This window comes from Medicago truncatula, chromosome 4 (genome assembly GCF_003473485.1).
Source record: "Medicago truncatula cultivar Jemalong A17 chromosome 4, MtrunA17r5.0-ANR, whole genome shotgun sequence".
NCBI lineage: Eukaryota > Viridiplantae > Streptophyta > Magnoliopsida > Fabales > Fabaceae > Medicago > Medicago truncatula.
Window position 1 is genome coordinate 5,423,226 of NC_053045.1, and position 21,567 is coordinate 5,444,792.

General features: G+C 34.4%; 2 protein-coding genes across 4 annotated transcripts; one reads left to right on the forward strand and one right to left on the reverse strand.

Moving 5' to 3' along the window:
• Positions 1 to 355: 355 nt before the first annotated feature.
• LOC11420412 (receptor-like protein 13) lies at positions 356 to 21,403 on the forward strand. 2 transcript variants are annotated; one of them, XM_024781018.2, is made up of 7 exons: positions 356 to 897; positions 1,490 to 1,636; positions 14,036 to 14,179; positions 14,378 to 14,524; positions 14,607 to 14,681; positions 18,900 to 18,968; positions 19,190 to 21,403. In XM_024781018.2, exons 1-7 carry the CDS (start codon positions 504 to 506, stop codon positions 21,271 to 21,273), a joined length of 3,060 nt encoding a protein of 1,019 aa, XP_024636786.2. In that variant the 5' UTR covers positions 356 to 503; the 3' UTR covers positions 21,274 to 21,403. The 2 variants fall into 2 exon arrangements, with proteins under 2 accessions (XP_024636786.2, XP_039688929.1); XM_039832995.1 differs by having other exon boundaries at positions 1,499 to 1,636.
• LOC120580051 (probable gamma-aminobutyrate transaminase 3, mitochondrial) lies at positions 15,264 to 18,164 on the reverse strand. 2 transcript variants are annotated; one of them, XR_005645685.1, is made up of 4 exons: positions 17,876 to 18,052; positions 17,335 to 17,419; positions 17,087 to 17,159; positions 15,264 to 16,267 (listed from the first exon to the last, which is right to left on the reverse strand). XR_005645685.1 is itself a non-coding variant. In XM_039832997.1 (4 exons), exons 1-4 carry the CDS (start codon positions 17,892 to 17,894, stop codon positions 16,155 to 16,157), a joined length of 309 nt encoding a protein of 102 aa, XP_039688931.1. In that variant the 5' UTR covers positions 17,895 to 18,164; the 3' UTR covers positions 15,264 to 16,154. The 2 variants fall into 2 exon arrangements, 1 of the variants encoding a protein (XP_039688931.1); XM_039832997.1 differs by having other exon boundaries at positions 17,335 to 17,438; positions 17,876 to 18,164.
• Positions 21,404 to 21,567: the final 164 nt, after the last annotated feature.

Genomic DNA, 21,567 nt, shown 5'->3' on the forward strand with positions numbered 1-21,567 from the left:
ACGAATTAGTGGATTTTTTTCAATACAACTTAAACTTTAATGTTATTTGATTTTGGTTAACAAAAAAAAATTTATTTAATGACCGATTTTGGTAGTTTTTTTTTTTTTTAACAGAACCGATTTTGGTAGTTAATTACTTTAAAGTTTATTAGAGGGATAAGTTGAACAAATGACCACTTTACCATTCAAATGCTTACATTCAAACCACCAAACTAAGACTCCCATAAGGTTACAATATTTTTGTTTTGAAAGATAAGGTTACAATATTGAAAGCAACAACTAAACAACTAATGCTCACATACGTATTAATTGGATATCATGCAAAGATAAGTTTAGCATCTTTCTTAAATGTCATCATCTCTAGTCAACTCCAAGTCTTTCTTGTGCTTGGTGGAAGTTTCTTGTAATAGATAATATCCCATAATTTTAGTGTATATAATATATATGAGGTGATTATAGGATTCGGACCAAAACTGCACACAATATACATACATTTCTAAAAAATGAAGTTGGGTTTGATAATTAGTTCCCTTTTATATTTTGTGACATTGATGTTAATGCAAAATCAAGGATGTAAGGGATGCTTAGAGAAAGAGAGAATAGGGCTGTTGGAGATCAAGCACTACATCGTAGAAGGATATTCTTACCTTAGCACAAAAGGGTATTCTTACAATATCAAAGAATTGGATTCATGGGTTGATGATAGAGATAGCAATTGTTGTGTTTGGAATAGAGTCAAGTGCTTTTCTGGTCAAATAGTTGAATTATCCATCTATAGTTTAATAAATGATTTCCCTGATCCTATTATGTTAAATGTTTCATTGTTCCGTCCGTTTGAAGAGCTACGCCTCCTCAACTTATCCTCCAACCATATTCAAGGCTGGATTGGCAACGAAGGTACTACTTTGGTCCCTATATAAGAGTTCTTTAACAAATTTATACAAATTAGAAAAGTTGGTTAATTTTTATTTATTGTGTTAAATTTGTTAAAATTTTAATTTGGTCTCTAACATAGTCTCAGATACTATTTTTTTGTTGTTGTGCAATCTCATATATTAATTAATACTATGAAAGAGTTTTTAATTGTACCATGATTTTAATCCACTTGGGATGGTTTGGTGGTGTTGACTTAAGACTTTGGAGTATGCTCTTTAGCTTCATAAAAAAAATGACAATTTTATACATTCTTTAATTTTAGGATCGAACTCTGTAATTTTTTAGGCCAATTAAATGATTAAGTTTTCTATTTTGTTGTTCTCTTTCATTTGTTAATTTTTCTATTTCATGGTTCACTGTTTTTTTTGTTCTCTTTCATTTTTCATGACTTTTGTTTCCATATTGTAACAAATTTAAAAATAAACCATTGACATAAACATTTTTCATTAATCAAAAGATTGTGTAGAAAGTACTGGACGTCATCTTTCATAGCTAGCTTCCTCTGTTTCTTTGAAACTAACTTATTATGCTTCTTTTTATGCTTTTTTTGAAGGTTTTCCAGGACTTAAAAAGTTGGAGACACTAGACCTTTCAACCAACTATCTAAATAGTAGCATCTTGTCAAGTTTGAATGGATTAATGGCTCTAACAACTTTGAACCTCGGTTATAACATTTTAGATGATAACTTCTTCCCTCAAGGTACAATTTATTCCTATAATTTATTTATTTTTCAATACAAAAGATGAATATGACTGCTTGTTCAAATCATGTATGTTTTATCGATCAACAATGTTACCTTAGTACTTATTTATTAGACTTAGTTAACAAATTTAAAATTTTGTTAATTTTGATTTTTTTAGTTTTAAATATGCTAACATTTTTATATTAATTTTAAAAATTATAAATAATTGACGATATAAAAATAGATATCGGTATTTAGTATTTACAATAACTTGCATATGGATGAATGAAATATATGAATTCTTTTTATCTTTATAGTTATCTAGTATATCAATAGGTCTTATTAAATTTGGTGGGATTAGTATAAATTTTGACCAATACAAAAACAAGTGTTGTAAATAGTACCCTAAATGTTTTTTTTTGAAGGAAGTACAGTAAACGTTATGTCACTAGCATAATTAATACAAGAGAGATAATTTTAACGAGGCCTTTTATAAAGGGAGAAATATATAAATGTTTCCATAAATGTAACTTAATTGGTCAGAACATTGTAGTATGTTAGGGTCGGTGTTTGAATCCTTATTCTTCATTTATTTACTACATTGCAGTATCTCTCTTTCTTTTAATTAACATATTTCTTAATGTTTGTGTGTAAAAATATTAAACGAATTTTTTTTTTTTAAGAAACAAAAATGGAATATATTACTATGAACACCGTTATTGTTGAAGCACAAGACGTGCCATAACAATTATGAAAAGATCAAAATTCTGTCAAAATTACATCAAAGTCAATCGATACCCATACATAAAAGCGGGCTCGACCACCAATTATGTGTACCAAAATTAAAGACTTGTTGTGAATTCGTGACAAAAATCAAACCAATGAATAACAATGATGTGTGGAGCAAAGGAAGTGGTAATCAATGTGTAAAGTGTCTCCAAACAACAACAACAAAAACAGACCTAAATCTAAGTGTAGAACAACACCACAAACATAATCAAAACAATAGAGATAAGCAATGAAAGAAAGGAACAAACACACTGAGATTGTTGACCTAGTTCGGTCCAATATGACCTAATCTGGGGGAGAGAGCAGCTCTCCAACCCACTATGATGAAAGTGTTACAAAAAATTTACAAGAAAATAGCTTGCAAGCATACACAAGAACAAGACCTAATTTCTACTCATTTTGTGTCAGCCACTCTCAGAATATGAACCCTAAAGAGAAAACACAAAAGGAAGCTTATGATCCTTCCAATGGTGAAATCTCACTACCTAAGGTGTTTACAAAGTTTCCCAATCCAAGAGATCCTCACTACAAAGACACTCAACCCTAAAGTTACCTCCTCTGTAATCCAAGTTTCTCTTACTTCAAGCTCTCCTTCAAAATCTGCACAAGAACACTTATATAGCAGTCTTCAGTAGATAAAATCGTGTCACGTTTTCCAAATCGTGACACGATTGGTGCGCACAACCCAAGGTGCGACCAACCTTATCCTGAAAACGTACCCAACAAGTTTGAAAATCGTGTCACATTTTCACAAAATCGTGCCACGATTGGTCACCCTGCAAACCAGCTCACGACATTGCAAAATCGTGTCACGATTTCTCTGTTCTTCCAAACCACAAATTTGAAGCCAATTTTCAACATTTCTCCACCTTGACTACTAATTGGTGGTGATGTTAGTTTACCCATCAACCACCTTGCTGCTTTCTCCAAAAGGGAATTACTCTTCAACGAACTTGATCAATTTCAAGCAATGCTTGAACCTTGATCTAGGCAATGATTTGGTAAACACATCCGTCGGATTCTCTTTCGATGCCACCTTTACCACCACGATATCTTTTGATTTAACCATGTCTCTGACAAAGTGCAAGCGAATGTCAATGTGCTTTGTCCTCTCATGATACACTTGATCCGATAGAGATTTTCTTGTGTCCACATTACCCGCATAGTCCGCATCAACATACCCCCTCCAAAGCGTCTTCCTCTTGTGTACTTCAAACCGCCCTTCAAAGACCCATTCAAATACCTCAACACCCACTTCAAAGCTTGCCAATGCACAATACCCAGATTTGCCATAAACCGACTTACAATGCTAACCGCATAAGCTAAGTCTGGTCTACTACAAAACTTTCCATACATGATGCTTCCAGCCCCACTTGCACAGGGAGTACCTTCCATCAATTGTTTCTCATCCTCGCATTGAGGACATTGTTTTATGGACAACTTTGTGTGGTGGCCCAAGGGAGTGCTCACGGTTTTAGAGTTAGACATTCTAAACCGCTCCACCACCTTCTTCAAATAACTAAGTTGAGATAAGAAAAGTTCGCCTTTGTCACGATTCCTCAAGATATCAATTCCAAGAACTCTCTTTCCCGGACAAAGATCTTTCATCTCAAATTCACCATTTAACTTTTCTTTGAGCTTCTTAATCTCATCCTTCCTAGAGCTTGCCATCAAGATATCATCCACATATAAAAGAAGGTAGAGAATGACTTTCTCACCCTTCTTCAACATGTACACACAAGAATCTTATCCGCTTCTCACAAAACCGGGCTTCAAAAGAAATTCATCAAACTGATGATACCATTGCCCAGGGATTTGCTTCAACCCATACAAAGATTTCTTTAAAAGACATACCTTAGACTTGTCTTTCACAAAACCTTCCGGTTGCTCCATGTATTGTCTCTTCAAGGTCACCATGTAAGAAAGCAGTCTTCACATCCATTTGTTCAAACTCAAGATTGAATTGATTCACAATAACCATAAGTATCGTTATGGAACAATGTTTCACCACCGGTGAGAAGATCTCATTGTAGTCAATCCCCTCCACTTGAGTGAAACCCTTGGCCATAAGTATTGCTTTGTACCTTGGACCTTCAACACCCGGAATACCTTTCTTTTTCTTGAAGATCCACTTGCATCCAACTACCCTTTGGTGTTTAGGTAGCTTCACAAGTTTCCAAGTTCGGTTCTTTTCCAATGAATCCATCTCTTCATTCACCGCATTTAACCAATACTTACCCTCTTTGCTATCAAATGCCTCTTTGAAGTTTCTAGGCTCCGAGTCTTGCACATCTTCAGCCGCATTTAGAGCAAAACAAACCAAGTCCGCATAACCATATCTACTAGGAGCCGTAATGGTCCTCCTTTCTCTATCTCTAGCCAAGAGAGAATCAGGATCCACTACCGGTTGAGTTCCACTTGTATCTGATGTCGAAGCTTCATCTTCTACATCATCTTCTTCTTCACTTGGAAGCTCCACCTCAAACTGAGTTTCCTCCACCATTGTTTCCGGTACCAAAGTCTCTAGGTCTTTACACTTCATCCCTATACGGGTCTCATCAAAGGTAATATCCCTACTAATCAAGACTTTTGATCCTCCACTAGATTCCAATTTCCACAACTTGTAACCCTTCACACCTTCTGGATAACGAATAAAGACACATTTCAAAGCTCTAGTCTCAAGCTTGTCTTTCTTGATATGCGCATATGCCAAAGCTCCGAAAACCTTCAAAGATGAGTAGTCTGCCGGTTTCCCATTCCATACTTCCATAGGTGTCTTGAAGTCTATTGTCGTTGATGGACATCTATTGATCAAATAAGCAGTAGTTGTCACTAGTTCACCCCAGAAACTCTTAGGAAGCCCAACTCCTAGAATCATACACCTCACACGCTCCAAAAGGGTCATATTCATGCATTCAGCAAGACCATTTTGTTGCGGTGTTCTCGGTACGGTCATATGCCTCTTGATTCCTTTTAACGTGCAAAACTCATTAAATTGCTCTGAAATAAACTCCAAGCCATTGTCAGTTCTTAACCCTTTTAGATTAGTTCCCATTTGATTTTCTATAAGAGTGTGCCATTCCTTAAACTTCTCAAATGTGTCACTTTTGTTTTTCAAAACAAAGACCCAAACTCTTCTAGAATAATCATCAATGATGGAAAGAAAATAGGAACATCCCTCATGAGTAAGAGTCTTGGAAGGACCCCAAAGGTCCGAATGAACATACTCAAAAGGCCTACTAGAATGATGCATACCACTACCAAACTTTACTCTATGTTGCTTGCCTAGTATGCAATGCTCACAAAATTCTAACTTGTCCAATTTATCTTTTTTTAGCAAATCTTGTTTAGCTAGTTCAACTAAACCTCTTTCACTAACATGCCCCAATCTCAAATGCCACAATTCAGAATTATTGAGATACAACACTAGCCACCGATGCATTACCAATTACTATGGAACCATCTAAAATGTATAAACCATTCATTTTAGACCCTAACCGTAATCAATGCATCATGCTCAATTTTACAAACCCCATGCTCAATTCTAGTGCAATAACCTAGACTATCAAACATGCTTAGGGAAATTAAATTTTGCTTAAGTGCGGGAACCAACCTCACATCCCTTAAAAGGATTTCACGGCCATCAAACATCTTTATACGAACGTTGCTCGTGCCTTGGACTTTGCACACTTTGTTATTTCCGAGTCGAACAACTCCTCCTTAATTTAGAGCCAAATCAAAATATTCCTTCCTAGGACACATGCGATAAGAGCATCCTGAGTCCAAAAACCGACTCTTCTCCAGTTCCCAACTTGTGACCACTAGTGCACCCGCACTCTCATAACCATCTTCATTTGATGCCTCCGCAACTTGAACGGACGGACTACCATCACCCCCTTTATCCGGACAATCCTTCTTGAAGTGACCTTGCTTATGACAAAGAAAACACTTATACTTTTATTTGTCAAAGCCTTTGGACCTAGACCTGGACCTCGACTTCCCCTTGCCTTTTCCTCTATGCTCATTCCTTCCTCTTGCAACATTCAAGCCTTCACCACCTTCATCAACCTTCAAGTCCTTGAACTTGGTCAATTGTTTGGTTCTCAAAGCCGCTTGGACTTCCTCCAAAGTAGTAGTGCCCTCCTTACCATAAAGGATGGTATCCTTGAAATGCTCAAAAGACTTTGGTAATGAACAAAGTAACAACAAAGCCTTATCCTCATCTTCCATATTAACTTCAATGTTGGCCAAATCATCAAAAAATTTGTTAAATTCCGCCAATGTTGGCCGAAGTTTTTTTTTTTTTTAAGAAACAAAAATGGAATATATTACTATGAACACCGTTATTGTTGAAGCACAAGACGTGCCATAACAATCAAGAAAAGAACAAAACCCTGCCAAAATTACATCAGAGTCAATCGATACCCATACATAAAAGCGGACTCAACCACCAATTATGTGTACCAAAATTAAAGACTTGTTGTGAATTTATGACAAAAATCACACCAATGAATAACAATGATGTGTGGAGCAAAGGAAGTGGTAATCAATGTGTAAAGTGTCTCCAAGAAACAACAACAATAACAGACCTAAATCTAAGTGTAGAGCAACACCACAAACATAATCAAAACAATAGAGATAAGCAATGAAAGAAAGGAACAAACACACCGAGATTGTTGACCCAGTTCGGTCCAATATGACCTAATTTGGGGGAGGGAGCAGCTCTCCAGTCCATTATGATGAAAGTGTTACAAAATAGTTACAAGAAAATAGCTTGCAAGCTTACACAAGAACAAGGCCTAATTTCTACCCATTTTGTGTCACCCATTCTCACAATATGAACCCTAAAGAGAAAACACAAAAGGAAGCTTATGATCCTTCCAATGGTGAAATCTCATTATCCAATGTGTTTACAATGTTTCCCAACTCAAGAGATCCTTACTACAAAGACACTAAACCCTAAAGTTACCTCCTGTGTAATCCAAGTTTCTCTCATTTCAAGCTCTCCTTCAAAATCTGCACAAGAACACTTATATAGCAGTCTTAAACTGATAAGATCGTGTCACGTTTTGCAAATCGTGACACGATTGGTGCGTACGACCCAAGGTACGACCAACCTTATCCTGAAAACGTATCCAGTAAGTTTGAAAATCGTGTCAAGTTTTCACAAAATCGTGCCACGATTGGTCACCCTGCAAACTAGCTCACGACATTGCAAAATCGTGTCACGGTGATAAAATCGTGTCACGATTTCTCTATTCTTCCAAACCACAAATTTGAAGCCAATTTTCAACAAGACTACATTACTAGCTTTCAACCACCACAAGGTATGTGATTTTACTTTATCTAACAATAACTGTATAGAACTTTGACGGTTCCGAAATAACATGTCACTCCGTTCATTCCATAAAACCTAAACACATTGAAGCCAAATCAAATGAAATAAAGATCGACGGGATTTCAAGCCACCTGCATATTCAATAAATTGCACAGAATAATTTGAGATAGCCCTTCGACATCAAGCCATGCCCGCACCATAGGATTATTTTAAAATGAATGAGTATAAGTTTATCCTTCAAAAGAGAGAGTTTATTTAAGTTCCCATGATGATATCTTTGGGTGCCAACTGGAGTCAAAGATCTTAATTACGCAGCGTTAATCAAAAAGAAAGAGGTAGTACTTTAGTGGTAAATTGATAAAGAAATATTATTTAATGCACTTGAAAATCCAAAGATGGTCTTATAAAGAAAATGACAAGAATTTTTTTTCCAAATGGGATGTATATTTTTTACATAATTTAAATACTTGATAATCATTGTTTTCTCTGATATCTAATATTTTAGAAATCATCTCCATCATATCGAAATTTACACTAGTGTTTCAAATTGTAGACCACATTGCTTACAATATTACAGTTGTTACAGTGTAATGTAATCAACCACAACATACTAAAACCAGTATTCAAACTTGGTAACAAAGTGGGTACAAAAACCACATTAGACTGCAACAAACTATATAGTGATCAGGCAAATCATTTTGATATCTTCCTTTCTTTATGTAAAAGGGTTAGAGATATTTTAGGGTTCTATAGAGAGAATATGTGTAAATTAAAACCATAATTTCTATCACGTTGTTATTTATTTTTGACAAGTTCATCACATGTCATTACCCATAATACCAAGGGAATCTCTTTTTATATATTATTCTTCATAGGCCATAAATGTCTGAAGGTGCATAGACATTAAAATGGAAAAAAAGTTAATATTGAAACTTTTTGTCGGTTTAACTATATATAACTGTAATCATACTTGACTATGATTCAATATTGAAGGCAATTACACGTGTTTGTACAAGTGTTTAATTGCATGCATGATAAGTTTAGCATTTTTGTCAACTTTAAGTCATTCCATGTGCTTAATTAAAAAATTATTAATACAAGAGAGATAATTTTTTTTTTAAGATACAAGAGAGATAATTTTAACGAGGCCTTTTATAAAAGGAGAAATATATAAATGTTTCCATAAATGTAACTTAATTAGTCCGAACATTGCAGTATGTTAGAGTTGGTGTTTGAATCCCTATTCTTCATTTATTTATTATACGAGGTGAATTTAATAAATTACTTGATAAAAAAAAATTGTTAATATGTCACACGCACTTAGTCATTAATTTTTTTTTTTTTTGACAAATAGTCATTAAAATTCATGGAACCCACGTTCATGAATTTTTTTTTAAAGAGGTTCACCAGTTGATTTGGAGAATTTGAAGATATAAGTCTCATATAATAATATTATGTAGGCGTTAGACTATTTTTTTTTTTTTTAAGCAAAGGGAATGCAACCAGGGAGGAAGCAACCCTAAATATATTCAAAACAGAGAAATAAGAAACCAAAAAACAAGAGGAATGAGGGGGGACAAAAAACCAAAACCCTCAAAAGAGCTTAGCAAAACCTAAAATTAGGAAAACCTGTCTTATTCTTTACAAATTCAACATTAACCTGAGAAGGTACATTGTTGAACCAAGAATAAGAAGGCAAGGTTAAACCTAAGTTAGCAAGCTGATCTGCACAACTATTACCTTCTCTATATATGTGAGAAACATTAAAATTAAACATAGATAAAATGAATAGACAATTGTCCCACCTATTTCTTAGAGACCAAGGCACTATTTTAGAAGACTTGAACGCCAATAAAACTAGCATGGAATCCGTTTCCAACCATAGGTTGTGCCAGTTCTTAACATGAGCAATTTCAATTGCTACCATAGCTGCTATAAGTTCAGAGTGAAGAGCAGTAGAGACTCCCAAGTTAACGGAGAAAGCTCCTAGAAAATCTGCATCTGAGTTTCTAAAAATTCCTCCACAAGCTGCCAAGCCCGGATTACCCTGCGCTGCCCCGTCAGTGTTACACTTAACCCAATTAAAAATTGGAGGAGACCACATGACTTCTTTGATGATATGAGATTTTGGAGGATTGATTTTTACATCAAATTTTTTGAGAATAACAAATTCAGAGATAGAAGAACTAGCTGCTAGCGTGGAGCTGTTACCTGAGAGGTGAGTTCCTGCAATAATAAGATTGATAGCTGAGGCAACCTGGATTGTCTTATCATTAAACCTACTTTGGTTTCTGCAGTGCCAGATTATGTTGAAGCAATAGATGATGGCAGCCAGAATGACAAGTTTACAATGTGGGGACCAATTTCTTTCTGAGATTCTAATGATGTCCATGAAGGATGTTAAGTTACAATTTAAGTTGAGCAAGGAACCGAGCCAGTGCCAAACATCAGATGCGAAAGGGCATTCAATGAACAAGTGAATAGAAGTTTCCTGTGCAGCACCACAAAGATTACAAATGGAAGGTAACATACATCCTCTTTTAGAGAGATTGTCATCGGTTGGCAATTTGTCATGTAATAATCTCCACACTAAGAAAGATTTGGAAGGGGGAATAGCAGCATGCCAAATCATTTTGGTCCAGCTAAGAGTTTGAGGATGATTAGAAGCATGAAAAGTGTAAGCAGCTTTGAAAGATAGGGACCCATCATGTGAATTTTTCCAAATGAGTTTGTCATCTTTTGGAATCAAAGGAATGATAGTTGAAGAAAGTTTCTGTTTAAGGATGGGGTAAGCAGATATGAAAGCTTGAGGCACATTCCATTTGGAGTCCATGATATAAGTGTCAAGGTGAGATTGGAGAAGATGGTGGAGGTGTTGAGGGATGTTAAGGGCAGTGATTAAAGGATCTCCACACCAAGGGTCCGTCCAAAACTTGATAGTTTGACCATTACCTATTTTCCACAAAACATTGTCCATAAGAGTGTTAAATTTGTGCTTGGCACCACTCCAAATTGAAGATGAGATATGATGGTTGATGGGTTTGTTGTTTCTTAAAACCCTGCTTCTGATAAGTTGAGTCCATTGTAGCTCGGATTGAAGAATGTCCCAGCAATTTTTGAGGTTTCCTGCTTCATTAATGTAACTTAGCTTTCTCAAACCTAGACCTCCCTCCTTGAGTGGTGTACAAACTTTATGCCAGGCAACTGTTACTAACTTTCTTTGATTTACATCACCAAACCATATGAAGTTTCTCATCCATTTTTCCATATCCTTTAAAAGTTTAACTGGCCAAGAATAGATGGAAAGACTGTGAAGAAGCATACTTTGAATTACACTCTTTACTAATTGCACTCTACCAATAATGGATAGAAGAGATGCTTTCCAAGCTGAGAGCTTGCTTTTAACTTTATCAGCAAGAGGTTGAAAATAAGCATACTTTGCCCTGCCTTTGAAAATTGGAACACCTAAATAGGTAAATGGAAGAATTCCAACTTGAAAACCTATTTGATTAGCAATTTGATTCAATCTTGAAGCAGAAATAGAACCTGCATACATAAAGGATTTTTGAGGATTGACCATTTGCCCAGAAGCTTCAGCATAATCCATAAAGGCTTTCTTGAGAACCTTGATGTTTGAATTTGTTCCTTTACAAAATATCATCATATCATCAGCATAAAGAATGTGTGAAGGAATTTGAATATCTCTGGTACCATTGATAAGCTTGAGCTTTCCCTCCCTAACCAACTTGGTTAATCTCCTGCTTATAACTTCTTCTGCAAGGCAAAAGAGAAGAGGTGATAGAGGATCACCCTGTCTCACCCCTCTAGAACAACTAAAGTATCCATGAAGCTTACCATTGATTGAAACTGATAGTCTAGCAGATGAGAGAATGGAATGGATCCAGTTGCAAAATTTACTACAAAACCCAAAACTTTTTAGAACTTTGAGCAAGAAATGCCAGTCAAGAGTGTCAAAAGCTTTAGCAATATCTATCTTCATGGCCAAGTTTCCTCCAAAAGACTTTTTGTTCAGAACATTGATCGCTTCAGAGGTTAGGCAAATGCAGTCCTTGATGCTCCTTCCTTTGATGAACCCTCTTTGTTGTGTAGAGATGATAGCAGGCATGATTTTGGAGAGCCTATCTGCCAGAATCTTGGAAATGAGTTTGAATTTGAAGTTTGCAATGGCTATTGGCCTATAATCAGTCACCTTCTCTGCATGGTTAGTTTTTGGAATAAGAACAATATTATTTGAATTGAAATTTGGGAGAATCCATCCATTTTTAAAAAAATCCAGAACCACATTTAAAACATCAGTTTTGATGATTTCCCAAAAAGTTTGATAGAATAGAGCTCCAAATCCATCAGGACCTGGGGCACTATCCTTGTTCAAAGAAAAAACAGCACTATGGACTTCTTCCTGAGAAGGAATCATAGTGAGAATGTTGTTTATCCTGTCAGTGATAAGAGATGGAATTACATCTTCAATCATTCCATTGTCAGTGGTATTTGATGTTTGATTGAATAAATTTGAGAAATGAGTGACAAAATGATCTGAGATATCTGAGGGATTAGTTAAGAGTTCATCACCGTTGTGTATGGATGAGATAAGGTTAGAGGCGTTTCTGATTTTGGTTATTCTATGAAAATAGGCTGTGTTTCGGTCCCCTTGAGCATGCCACTGAATTTTGGATTTTTGTTGCCAGTAGGTTTCTTCAATGTTTAAAGCATGTTCCAATTCAATCTGTGCAGCTTTTTCTTGATCAAGAAGATCATCAGTAACCCCTAGAATGTCTAGTTGATCTTGAATAAAATCAACTTTTTGAGTAGCATTTTTGACATTAGCATGCACATCCCCAAAGGTATTTTTGTTCCAAGATTTTAGGGCTGTTTTGAGATGTTTGAGTTTTTGGTTAAGTATAAACATGGGGCAACCTACTACAGGGGTATTCCAACTATTCCTAACAAGGTCTATACAATCAGGGTGGGAGAGCCATATTTTGAGAAATTTAAATTGGGAAGTAAAAGAGCAGTCATCATTTTTAAATTCTAAAAGGATTGGAAAGTGGTCTGACCTAATTTTGGTTAAGGTGGAAGCAAGAACCAGGTTACAAGAAGCATACCATTCTTGGTTACAAATTGCTCTATCAAGCCTTCTTTGTATGTTGAATCTCCCTCTTCTTCCATTGGTCCATGTAAAGTCTGCACCTCTTGTGTGAATGTGAATGAGATTATTAGAGTCTGACCATTCTTGAAAATCTTTCATGGCACTATCAGGAACTCTATATCTGCTTCTTTGTTCATGGGCCCCCAAAATTGTATTGAAGTCTCCTAAACAGCACCATGGAGTATGGATAGAGTTTTGAACTGATTGCAGCTTCTCCCAAAGCTCTTTCCTTTTCAACTGACAATTTGAAGCATAAACTCCAGATAACGTAAAACACATGGCATTTAGGGTGATTTGAATAGTAATATGTTGATCATCCATATTAATAAGTGTAGGGGTTAAGGTTTTAGAGCAAAAGCACCACAGATTTGGTGTCAAATTTCCTCTATCATTAACACAGAAAACTTTCATTCCCAATCTATCCAACCAAAGCTTAGAAAAATTGTCAATATGCATCCAGGGCTCAGCAATAAAGCATAAATCAGGCCTATGCAAAATTAAAAGTTTTTTAAGTGCTAACTTAGTTGGGGAGTTAGCTAATCCCCTCAAATTCCAGAAGAGGCACTTCATTGGGAAGGTTTGGAGGTTCCAACCTTTGATCTGGTAATGTAACTGCTCTTGAGAGCTTTTTGCGCCTTCTTAGTGCCTTTTGAAATGACCTGCTGAAAACCATCATCATCCACATCTGTATTTATCAATAGCTGCATGTTCTTTGGAGATGTAACTTGATGATTCACGATTTCTAACACTGGATTATTCACTTGCAATTCAGTATGATTAGACTATTTTCTTCTTAAATTAACAATAACTAAAATTAATCTGTGAAATGAATTTTTTTTTAAGTCACGTTTGTTTTTTATTGACCAATTCGGTCTTTAAGATAGTTTCAGATATTGATTGATACTAGGAAGTATTTTTAATTTTATAATGATTTCATAAATTCTTTAATTTTAGGATCGACTTATGTAATTTTTTAGACAAATTGAGTGGTTTGTTTTTCTATTTCACATGGCTCACTGTATTTTCCCTTCATTTTTCGCGACTTTTATTTCTCTTTTGCAACAAGTGTTGAAATAAATTGTTAACAAGAAACTGTTTTCATTAATCATGTTTCTTTTGAAGGGTTTCCTAGACTTAAAAGATTGGAGACATTAGATCTTTCAGGGAACGATCTAAATAGTTGCATTTTGCCAAGTTTAAATGGATTGACTGCTCTAACAACTTTGAACCTCGGTGATAATGACATGGAAAACTTCTCTTCTCAAGGTACGTTTTGTTTCAATAATTTATTTATGGAGTTTATGTGATGAAGTGAATGAATTAGAAGACAATTATAAGATCCCAAAAAAATATTAATTATTAACGATAATAAGAGACTTTAAATAAAATGAAAAACTGGTTATAAATCATTGGTAGGAATTGAAATTAATTAACAAAAGCTTTTCATTATGTATATTGTTGAAGGATTTTTGAGATCAAAGGAGTTGGAGGTCTTAGACCTTTCCTATAATGGGCTGAACTGCAATATCATAACAAGTTTGCATGGATTCACATCATTAAGGAGTTTGATTCTGAGATACAACAACTTCAATTGTTCTCTCTCCACTTTAGGTACACATCTTCAATTCTTATATTATGATGAATGTTTTTATTTTCATTTTTTAAAAAGAACTATATTATGTCCTTTCAACAGATTTTGCTAAATTTAATCGGCTAGAACTATTGGACTTGGATGGTAATCAATTGATTGGTTCACTACATGTTGAAGGTACTTTTACTATTATTTTTATTTCAACTACTATTTATGGTTACAAAGAAACAAAATTTATTACCACTATTTATGGAAAAACATTTTATAGGAAAATTTATTCTGTTTGAGAAATTCAGAATAGGGTTATGCTCCCTAATTTTTGAGAATAGGGTTATGCTCCCTAATTTTGCTTTCTTGAACTTCAATTTCACCTTCCTCGTGGTTTTCCCCTTTCTCACTACTACAGAAATGACATTTCACATCAGTGGAAATCGACATTTCACATCGGGTCCCAACCGATGTAACTAAAGGTGAGGTTGTATGTCCGTAACATTTCACATCGGGTATGGGACCGATGTGAAAATCCATTTTCCACATCGGTCTTTGATTCAACTGAAGGGAAACCGCTTTTTTTACAAATCTGAAAATGTATTTCACAACGGCAGATTTGACATCCCCGAAGTGAAATGTACATATTCCACATCTGCTTTAATTGAACCCGATGTGAAATCCGTTTTTATTTAAAAAATTAAAAAATTTTATTCATTGACTTCATTTTCCTGATGCGACAAAATTCATATAACAAAATAACTTAAAAAATTCAATGAAAAACAAGAAAATTGTCTTATATACACTCTCACAAATGCAAACTCCTAAAGAGTTTTTGTTCAATAAAAAAAATCCTAATGAGTTCATATCACAAATGTCGGCAAATATCATAATTTTGAAATTCAAGTATTCTATTTCTATAGTTCCAATCTCTACAATAGAATAAGCAGGCACAACCTAATTTCCATTAACATGTTGGGAAACCAAAGAGGAACTATTTTTCCTCTTTTGACATTCTTTAATATCTTAATTAACACCGTTAACACGAAGCTTGGTCAAACACACCTTATCAGAGCCCTCACTCTTCCTCTCAATTGCAGGAATAATATTGAGATCCTTAAGTGCCGTCACTGACATCCCTGTCAACTATCATCTGAAATAAAACAGGAAGACAACTAATCAAACTCAACACTAAGGGCTACTAAAACCACCATTTATATAACTTCTAAAAAACAAGTACAACGACAACAAAAAGTTATATAAAAACATAAAACAAAACTTTTAAGTCAAGATCTGCAGTCAACAACAAAGACCATGTCTCTCCAAATTACGATTGCAAGACATTGTTCTTATTTACCGGTTCTAATTTGAGTTATCACAAACATAGGCACGCACATTCAAATTAAAATTGAGCCTCCAATTCAAAGACAACAATCTTAAGTCAAACACAAATATATATTGAAGTTCTAATAAAATCGATAATTGAAAAAGTCAGTTCCAATCTTAGAATTGAACTTCCGCTTCAAAGCATTATTACACATGATCAACATATTTTCAACTAAAAAAAAATCAAAGTGATTCAATCACAAACTAAAGAGTCTAGTTATTAACAAAGTGATTCTGACTTTAGATCTTTTATAAATAATAGTATTAATATTTTATTTAATTATTATAAATTAAATTAATATGTGTGTAGCAGTGTCGATGTGTTTGTATCGATGGCAACTTCTTTAATTGTGCAGTGGCAGCATCAACAAGGCCTTGCTCACTTCCACCTACAAAATAAAATGCATTCTAAATCCCTTTCATTCACACACAAAAATTAACTGATATATATATATATATATATGTATATGTATATGTATATATATATATATATGGGTTTGCTAGAACACACCCATTAGTTTTTATGTGAAAGTGTTTTAGCAAAGCTACACCTTAAGGTGTATTTAACCACTTTTTAGTTATTCACTTACTAAAATACTCCTTCTAAAAAATAAGTGGGTGTATTCTAGCAAAGGCCTATAGGATTTGCTAGAACACACCCATTTGTTTTTTTAGAAGGTGTGTTATAGCAACATACACCTTAAGGTGTATTTATTAATTTTTTAGTTATAACTTGCTAAAACACTCCCACATAAAAACTAGTGGATGTGTTCTAGCAAATCCCATATATATATATATATATATAATTTACATTTGCTACAACTTTCCTATGTTAATTAATATACACCTTTGTGTGTGTTAGTATCTGAATGTAAATTATAATTAACTGATAATATCGTATACTACAAGATGCTTTTCAAATATTACACTATGCAGTATCATATATTATCAAAATTGCAAAGAAATATGAGCATTAATGAAAATTCAAATTTACAGACAAAGTTAGTACTCTTATCTCTATGTAGAAATAGTGTGGCCAATCAGCCAAACAGAGAACTATAAGGTATAGAATCTTGAGATGGCAGCCGTAAAGGAAAAACACACCAGAAAGTTAACCACTAATATTGGCTGGAAGCATGCATAGCAGCTATAGGTTGAAAGATAAATAACTAAATAAATAAAAAGGCAGAAATAAATATCATATATACCTAGAGCGGTGGACCATAGACCAGCAAGTGGGTCAAGATATTTCTTCTCATTTATGTCATATACATAACTTCCCTGGATTCGTTAATCACGTAAATTACTTATATCAAAAAACAAATTAAATCCGGTAAGTTATACACGCAAAAACTGGTTATCTTGTGAATAAAAACAAAATGAAAATATAATTACTAACATATTTTATAATGAAGTAATTCAATAAAAATCAAAGAAACGTAGCATGGGAGTATACCTCAGACTTTTCAATAATCAAAGGATTCAACTCATTAGTCTGCCACCCAGCAGTGAAAGGGGCAAGCATATCATGGCTCTTGAACCTGAAATAGTCAAATATTTCTGCAGATTTACACATGGTAATCATATCAAGCTTAAACTTAGATTAATTTTAAATTCTTTTCTGTTTAAAAAACAAATAAACTTCATGCATGGGCCCTCCCCCAGAATTGTTTTTCCTTGACCTATGGTTACTTAAAGCTGTTACAAAACTCAATAGGAATCTAAAGAGAAGAGAAAGGAATCAGATTATGTATCCAACTACATTCGTGAATGAATCTGAATTACAAACACATGTTTAAAGAGGTGATTGTCCCGATCATTCAATTCCCCCATTAGATAGTAAAAGGGTTTTTACACCTCTGCCATAATACAATTAGTTTGTTGAAAATCTCAACATAAAAGGTGCCAAATTAGATAAGTACAAAATAGTGCTATGTTTAGTTCTTAAAAGCATACACACAAAAGTGGTAAACAGTTAGCACAGAAGAACCATATACCCTTAGCCAGTTTTCGCATCAGAAGTTGAACTATCCTTTGCCAAAGAAGATTGTGAACTACTTGTCCTCGACCATAAAGGAGCCTGAAGTAGAGTTTCCTGAAAACTTCTGGAAACTGCTGCAGATGCTAAAGCTGAAGCAGACTGTAAATAAGAAAAACATAACCATAGTAAGACAAAAAAAACTAGTGACAGATAGGGTTGCTTAACATATTCAAATTGCTTCTTTTTTAGCATTCGCAGATGCTCAATTTCTTGTATTTATGGAGAATGATACCACCGCAAAAAAGCCTAACATTTAGTGTCGAACACCATCTTTAAAAAAGCCTAACAGTAGATTCATATAGTGTGGTTAACTAAAGTTTGAATCCCGGCTAAAAGCCTAACATTTAGTGTTGAACACCATCTTTAAAAAAGCAAAGACCAGCCTCATCTCTGTGACGATGCGCCCATTTCATTATTTTTTCCCAAACCACTCATCCATTTTCCATTATTTTCCCAAACTACCATCTCTACTTTGCCTCTCTTACCTTATATACCCAAACCAACCTATCAGTGACCTCATTCTCACAAACCACTACATGTCCCACCCACTCTTAATCTATCAATGAAATGAACTACCATCACTTCATCTAATGCGTACAATTCTCCATTCTACATTTAGAATTCTCCTAACATAACACAAAGACTTAGTCTCTTTCTTTGAAAAAATGTGTTTTGCACAAACCTGTATTCTCATCCAAAGATGGTTATCGATTTTGTCTAGTCATTTTCTCTTTGACGCGATAGGTTGCCAACTTCAATGAGTAAATGCCATCTTTATCATATTCCCATACCAATTTGTCATCTAGGATTCTCCAAGAATTTGAGACTTCATCTTCTTGTTTTGTCATATGCACTCAAAAAAAACTTGAAATTTTTTAAATAGTCAAACATAATTTGTAAATTTTTTTGGGGAATAGTTCTTACAGATTTATTTATTGAAAATTATATCTCTAACTATGTACTCTCTTTTTTTTCTGCAGATGTTCAACATTTGAAAAACTTGAAAATGTTAACTTTAAGCTATAATCAAATGAACGGCTCAATTGAAGGTATGAATACTACCAAACACAAATAATTAATTCATAACTGCTTCACGGGATGGATTGTTACAATGAAGATAACTTTTTTATTGATTTTAAATTTTAAATAATTAACAAAAACAATGAAATAAGTTAATTAATGTATATATTGACGCCATTGGAAAAACTTTAAGATTTTTATGATAATGTCAATTTTTGTAAAGATGACAGGACATAGTTAATTATGACAGGACTATGCAATTTGAAGGATTTGGTAGAACTGGATATCAGCCAGAACATGTTTAGTGCTAAATTTCCTGAGTGTTTAAGCAACTTAACAAACCTCAGAGTTCTTGAACTTAGTAATAATCTGTTCAGTGGAAAGTTTCCATCTTTCATTAGCAATCTCACATCACTGGCATACTTATCCTTCTATGGAAATTACATGCAAGGATCATTTTCATTGAGCACTTTGGCTAATCATTCCAATCTTGAGGTTCTATATATTTCATCAAAAAACAATATTGGAGTAGACATTGAAACTGAAAAAACAAAGTGGTTTCCTAAATTTCAATTGAAGTCACTCATTCTTAGAAATTGCAACCTAAACAAGGACAAAGGAAGTGTCATTCCTACTTTTCTTTCTTATCAATACAATTTGATGTTGGTGGACCTTTCCGGAAACAAAATAGTTGGCTCATCCCCAAGTTGGTTGATACATAATCATAACATTAATTATTTGGATATATCAAACAACAATTTAAGTGGGTTGCTAACAAAAGATTTTGATTTATTCCTTCCAAGTGCTACACAGTTGAACTTTTCATGGAATAGCTTTGAAGGAAATATACCTTCATCAATTGGTAAGATAAAAAAACTTTTGCTCTTGGACCTCTCTCATAATCATTTCTCGGGTGAGTTACCAAAACAACTGGCCACAGATTCTGATAGTTTACTATACTTGTCCGTCTCCGACAACTTTCTAAGTGGTAATATTCCCAAATTTTGTAATTTAGGGATGAAAAATTTATTTCTTAATAATAACAACTTTAGTGGAACACTTGAAGATGTATTGGGAAACAATACAGAATTAGCATTTCTATCCATATCCAATAATTCATTCTCAGGCACAATTCCTAGTTCAATTGGGACGTTTTCTAACATGGAAGTCCTTATCATGTCTGAAAATCTATTAGAAGGTGAGATCCCTATTGAGTTTTCCAACATGTTCAGTCTTGAAATGTTGGATCTTTCTCAAAACAAGTTAAATGGATCAATCCCACCTTTAAGTAGTTTGACTTCTCTAAAGTTCTTGTATTTGCAAAAGAATGATCTCTCTGGATCTATACCAATTGAACTGTCTGAAAGCTCAAAACTACAACTTCTGGATTTGAGGGAGAACAAATTTTCAGGTAAAATTCCCAATTGGATTGATAATCTCTCAGAGTTGCGTGTTCTTTTACTAGGATGGAATAACTTGGAAGGAGATATTCCAATTCAATTGTGTCGATTAAAAAAGATCAACATGATGGACCTATCGCGGAACATGTTCAATGCTTCAATACCATCTTGCTTCCAAAATTTGACATTTGGTATAGGACAGTACAATGATGGACCTATTTTTGTAATCTCAATAAGTCTGACACAAGATATTCCAAATGGTGCACCTCCTTTATTTGAATTATCTCATGGCGAACTACACTTGGAAGTGGAGTTCAGAACAAAGCACAATGATTACTTTTACAAAGGTAAAGTCCTAGAGAAAATGACTGGATTGGATTTATCATGCAACAAGCTAACAGGTACTATCCCTTCTCAAATTGGGCACCTGCAACAAGTTTTAGCCTTGAACCTATCACATAATCACTTGTCGGGTCCTATTCCAATTACGTTTTCAAATCTTACCGAAATAGAGAGCCTTGACTTATCATACAATAACTTGAGTGGTAAGATACCTTATGAGCTAACCCAGTTGACCTTTTTATCAACCTTCAACGTGTCATACAACAACCTTTCTGGAACACCACCTAGTACAGGACAGTTTGCAACCTTCGTTGAGGACAGCTACAGAGGTAATCCCGGTCTTTGTGGATCACTCCTCGACCGAAAGTGTGAAGGTGTCAAGTCTTCACCATCATCACAATCCAATGACAATGAAGAAGAGGAAACAAATGTGGACATGATAACATTTTATTGGAGTTTCACAGCATCTTACATAACAATATTGTTGGCCTTCGTAACAGTGTTGTGTATCAATGCTCGTTGGCGTATGGCTTGGTTTTATTACATTAGTAAGTTTGCACGTATTTTTTTTCCAACTTTTCCATTGTACTGAAGAGTGTACGTAGTACCTGTTGAAACTTTACGTGGAGTCTCAAATATTTGGATATTGTAATTTTTATATTTATCGTTAATTTCAGACAGTTTGATGCTGGACATGATTTTAAGCTCTTTTTATTTTTTCATTGTTTTTTGTGTGATGTACTTGTCTGCAGTTGTTTGATTTGAAGCTATTGAATACATTATTATGTTTTTTTCTTTCTTCATATTAATGCTTATCTAATTACTCTGTTGTCAGACTCTAATAGCAATCAGAAGAAGAATTGTTGTTGTTTTTTTTATCTTCATA

Excerpts from the sequence above, each read along its gene's own strand:
- LOC11420412 (XM_024781018.2), top strand. The coding sequence starts at position 504 with ATGAAGTTGGGTTTGATAATTAGTTCCCTTTTATATTTTGTGACATTG. Across the intron at positions 898-1,489 it reads AGGCTGGATTGGCAACGAAG|GTTTTCCAGGACTTAAAAAG; the intron begins GTACTACTTTGG and ends CTTTTTTTGAAG. Across the intron at positions 18,969-19,189 it reads AATGAACGGCTCAATTGAAG|GACTATGCAATTTGAAGGAT; the intron begins GTATGAATACTA and ends TAATTATGACAG.
- LOC120580051 (XM_039832997.1), bottom strand. Across the intron at positions 17,160-17,334 it reads TGATTATTGAAAAGTCTGAG|GGAAGTTATGTATATGACAT; the intron begins GTATACTCCCAT and ends TAACGAATCCAG. Across the intron at positions 16,268-17,086 it reads TCTATGGTCCACCGCTCTAG|GTGGAAGTGAGCAAGGCCTT; the intron begins GTATATATGATA and ends TTTATTTTGTAG.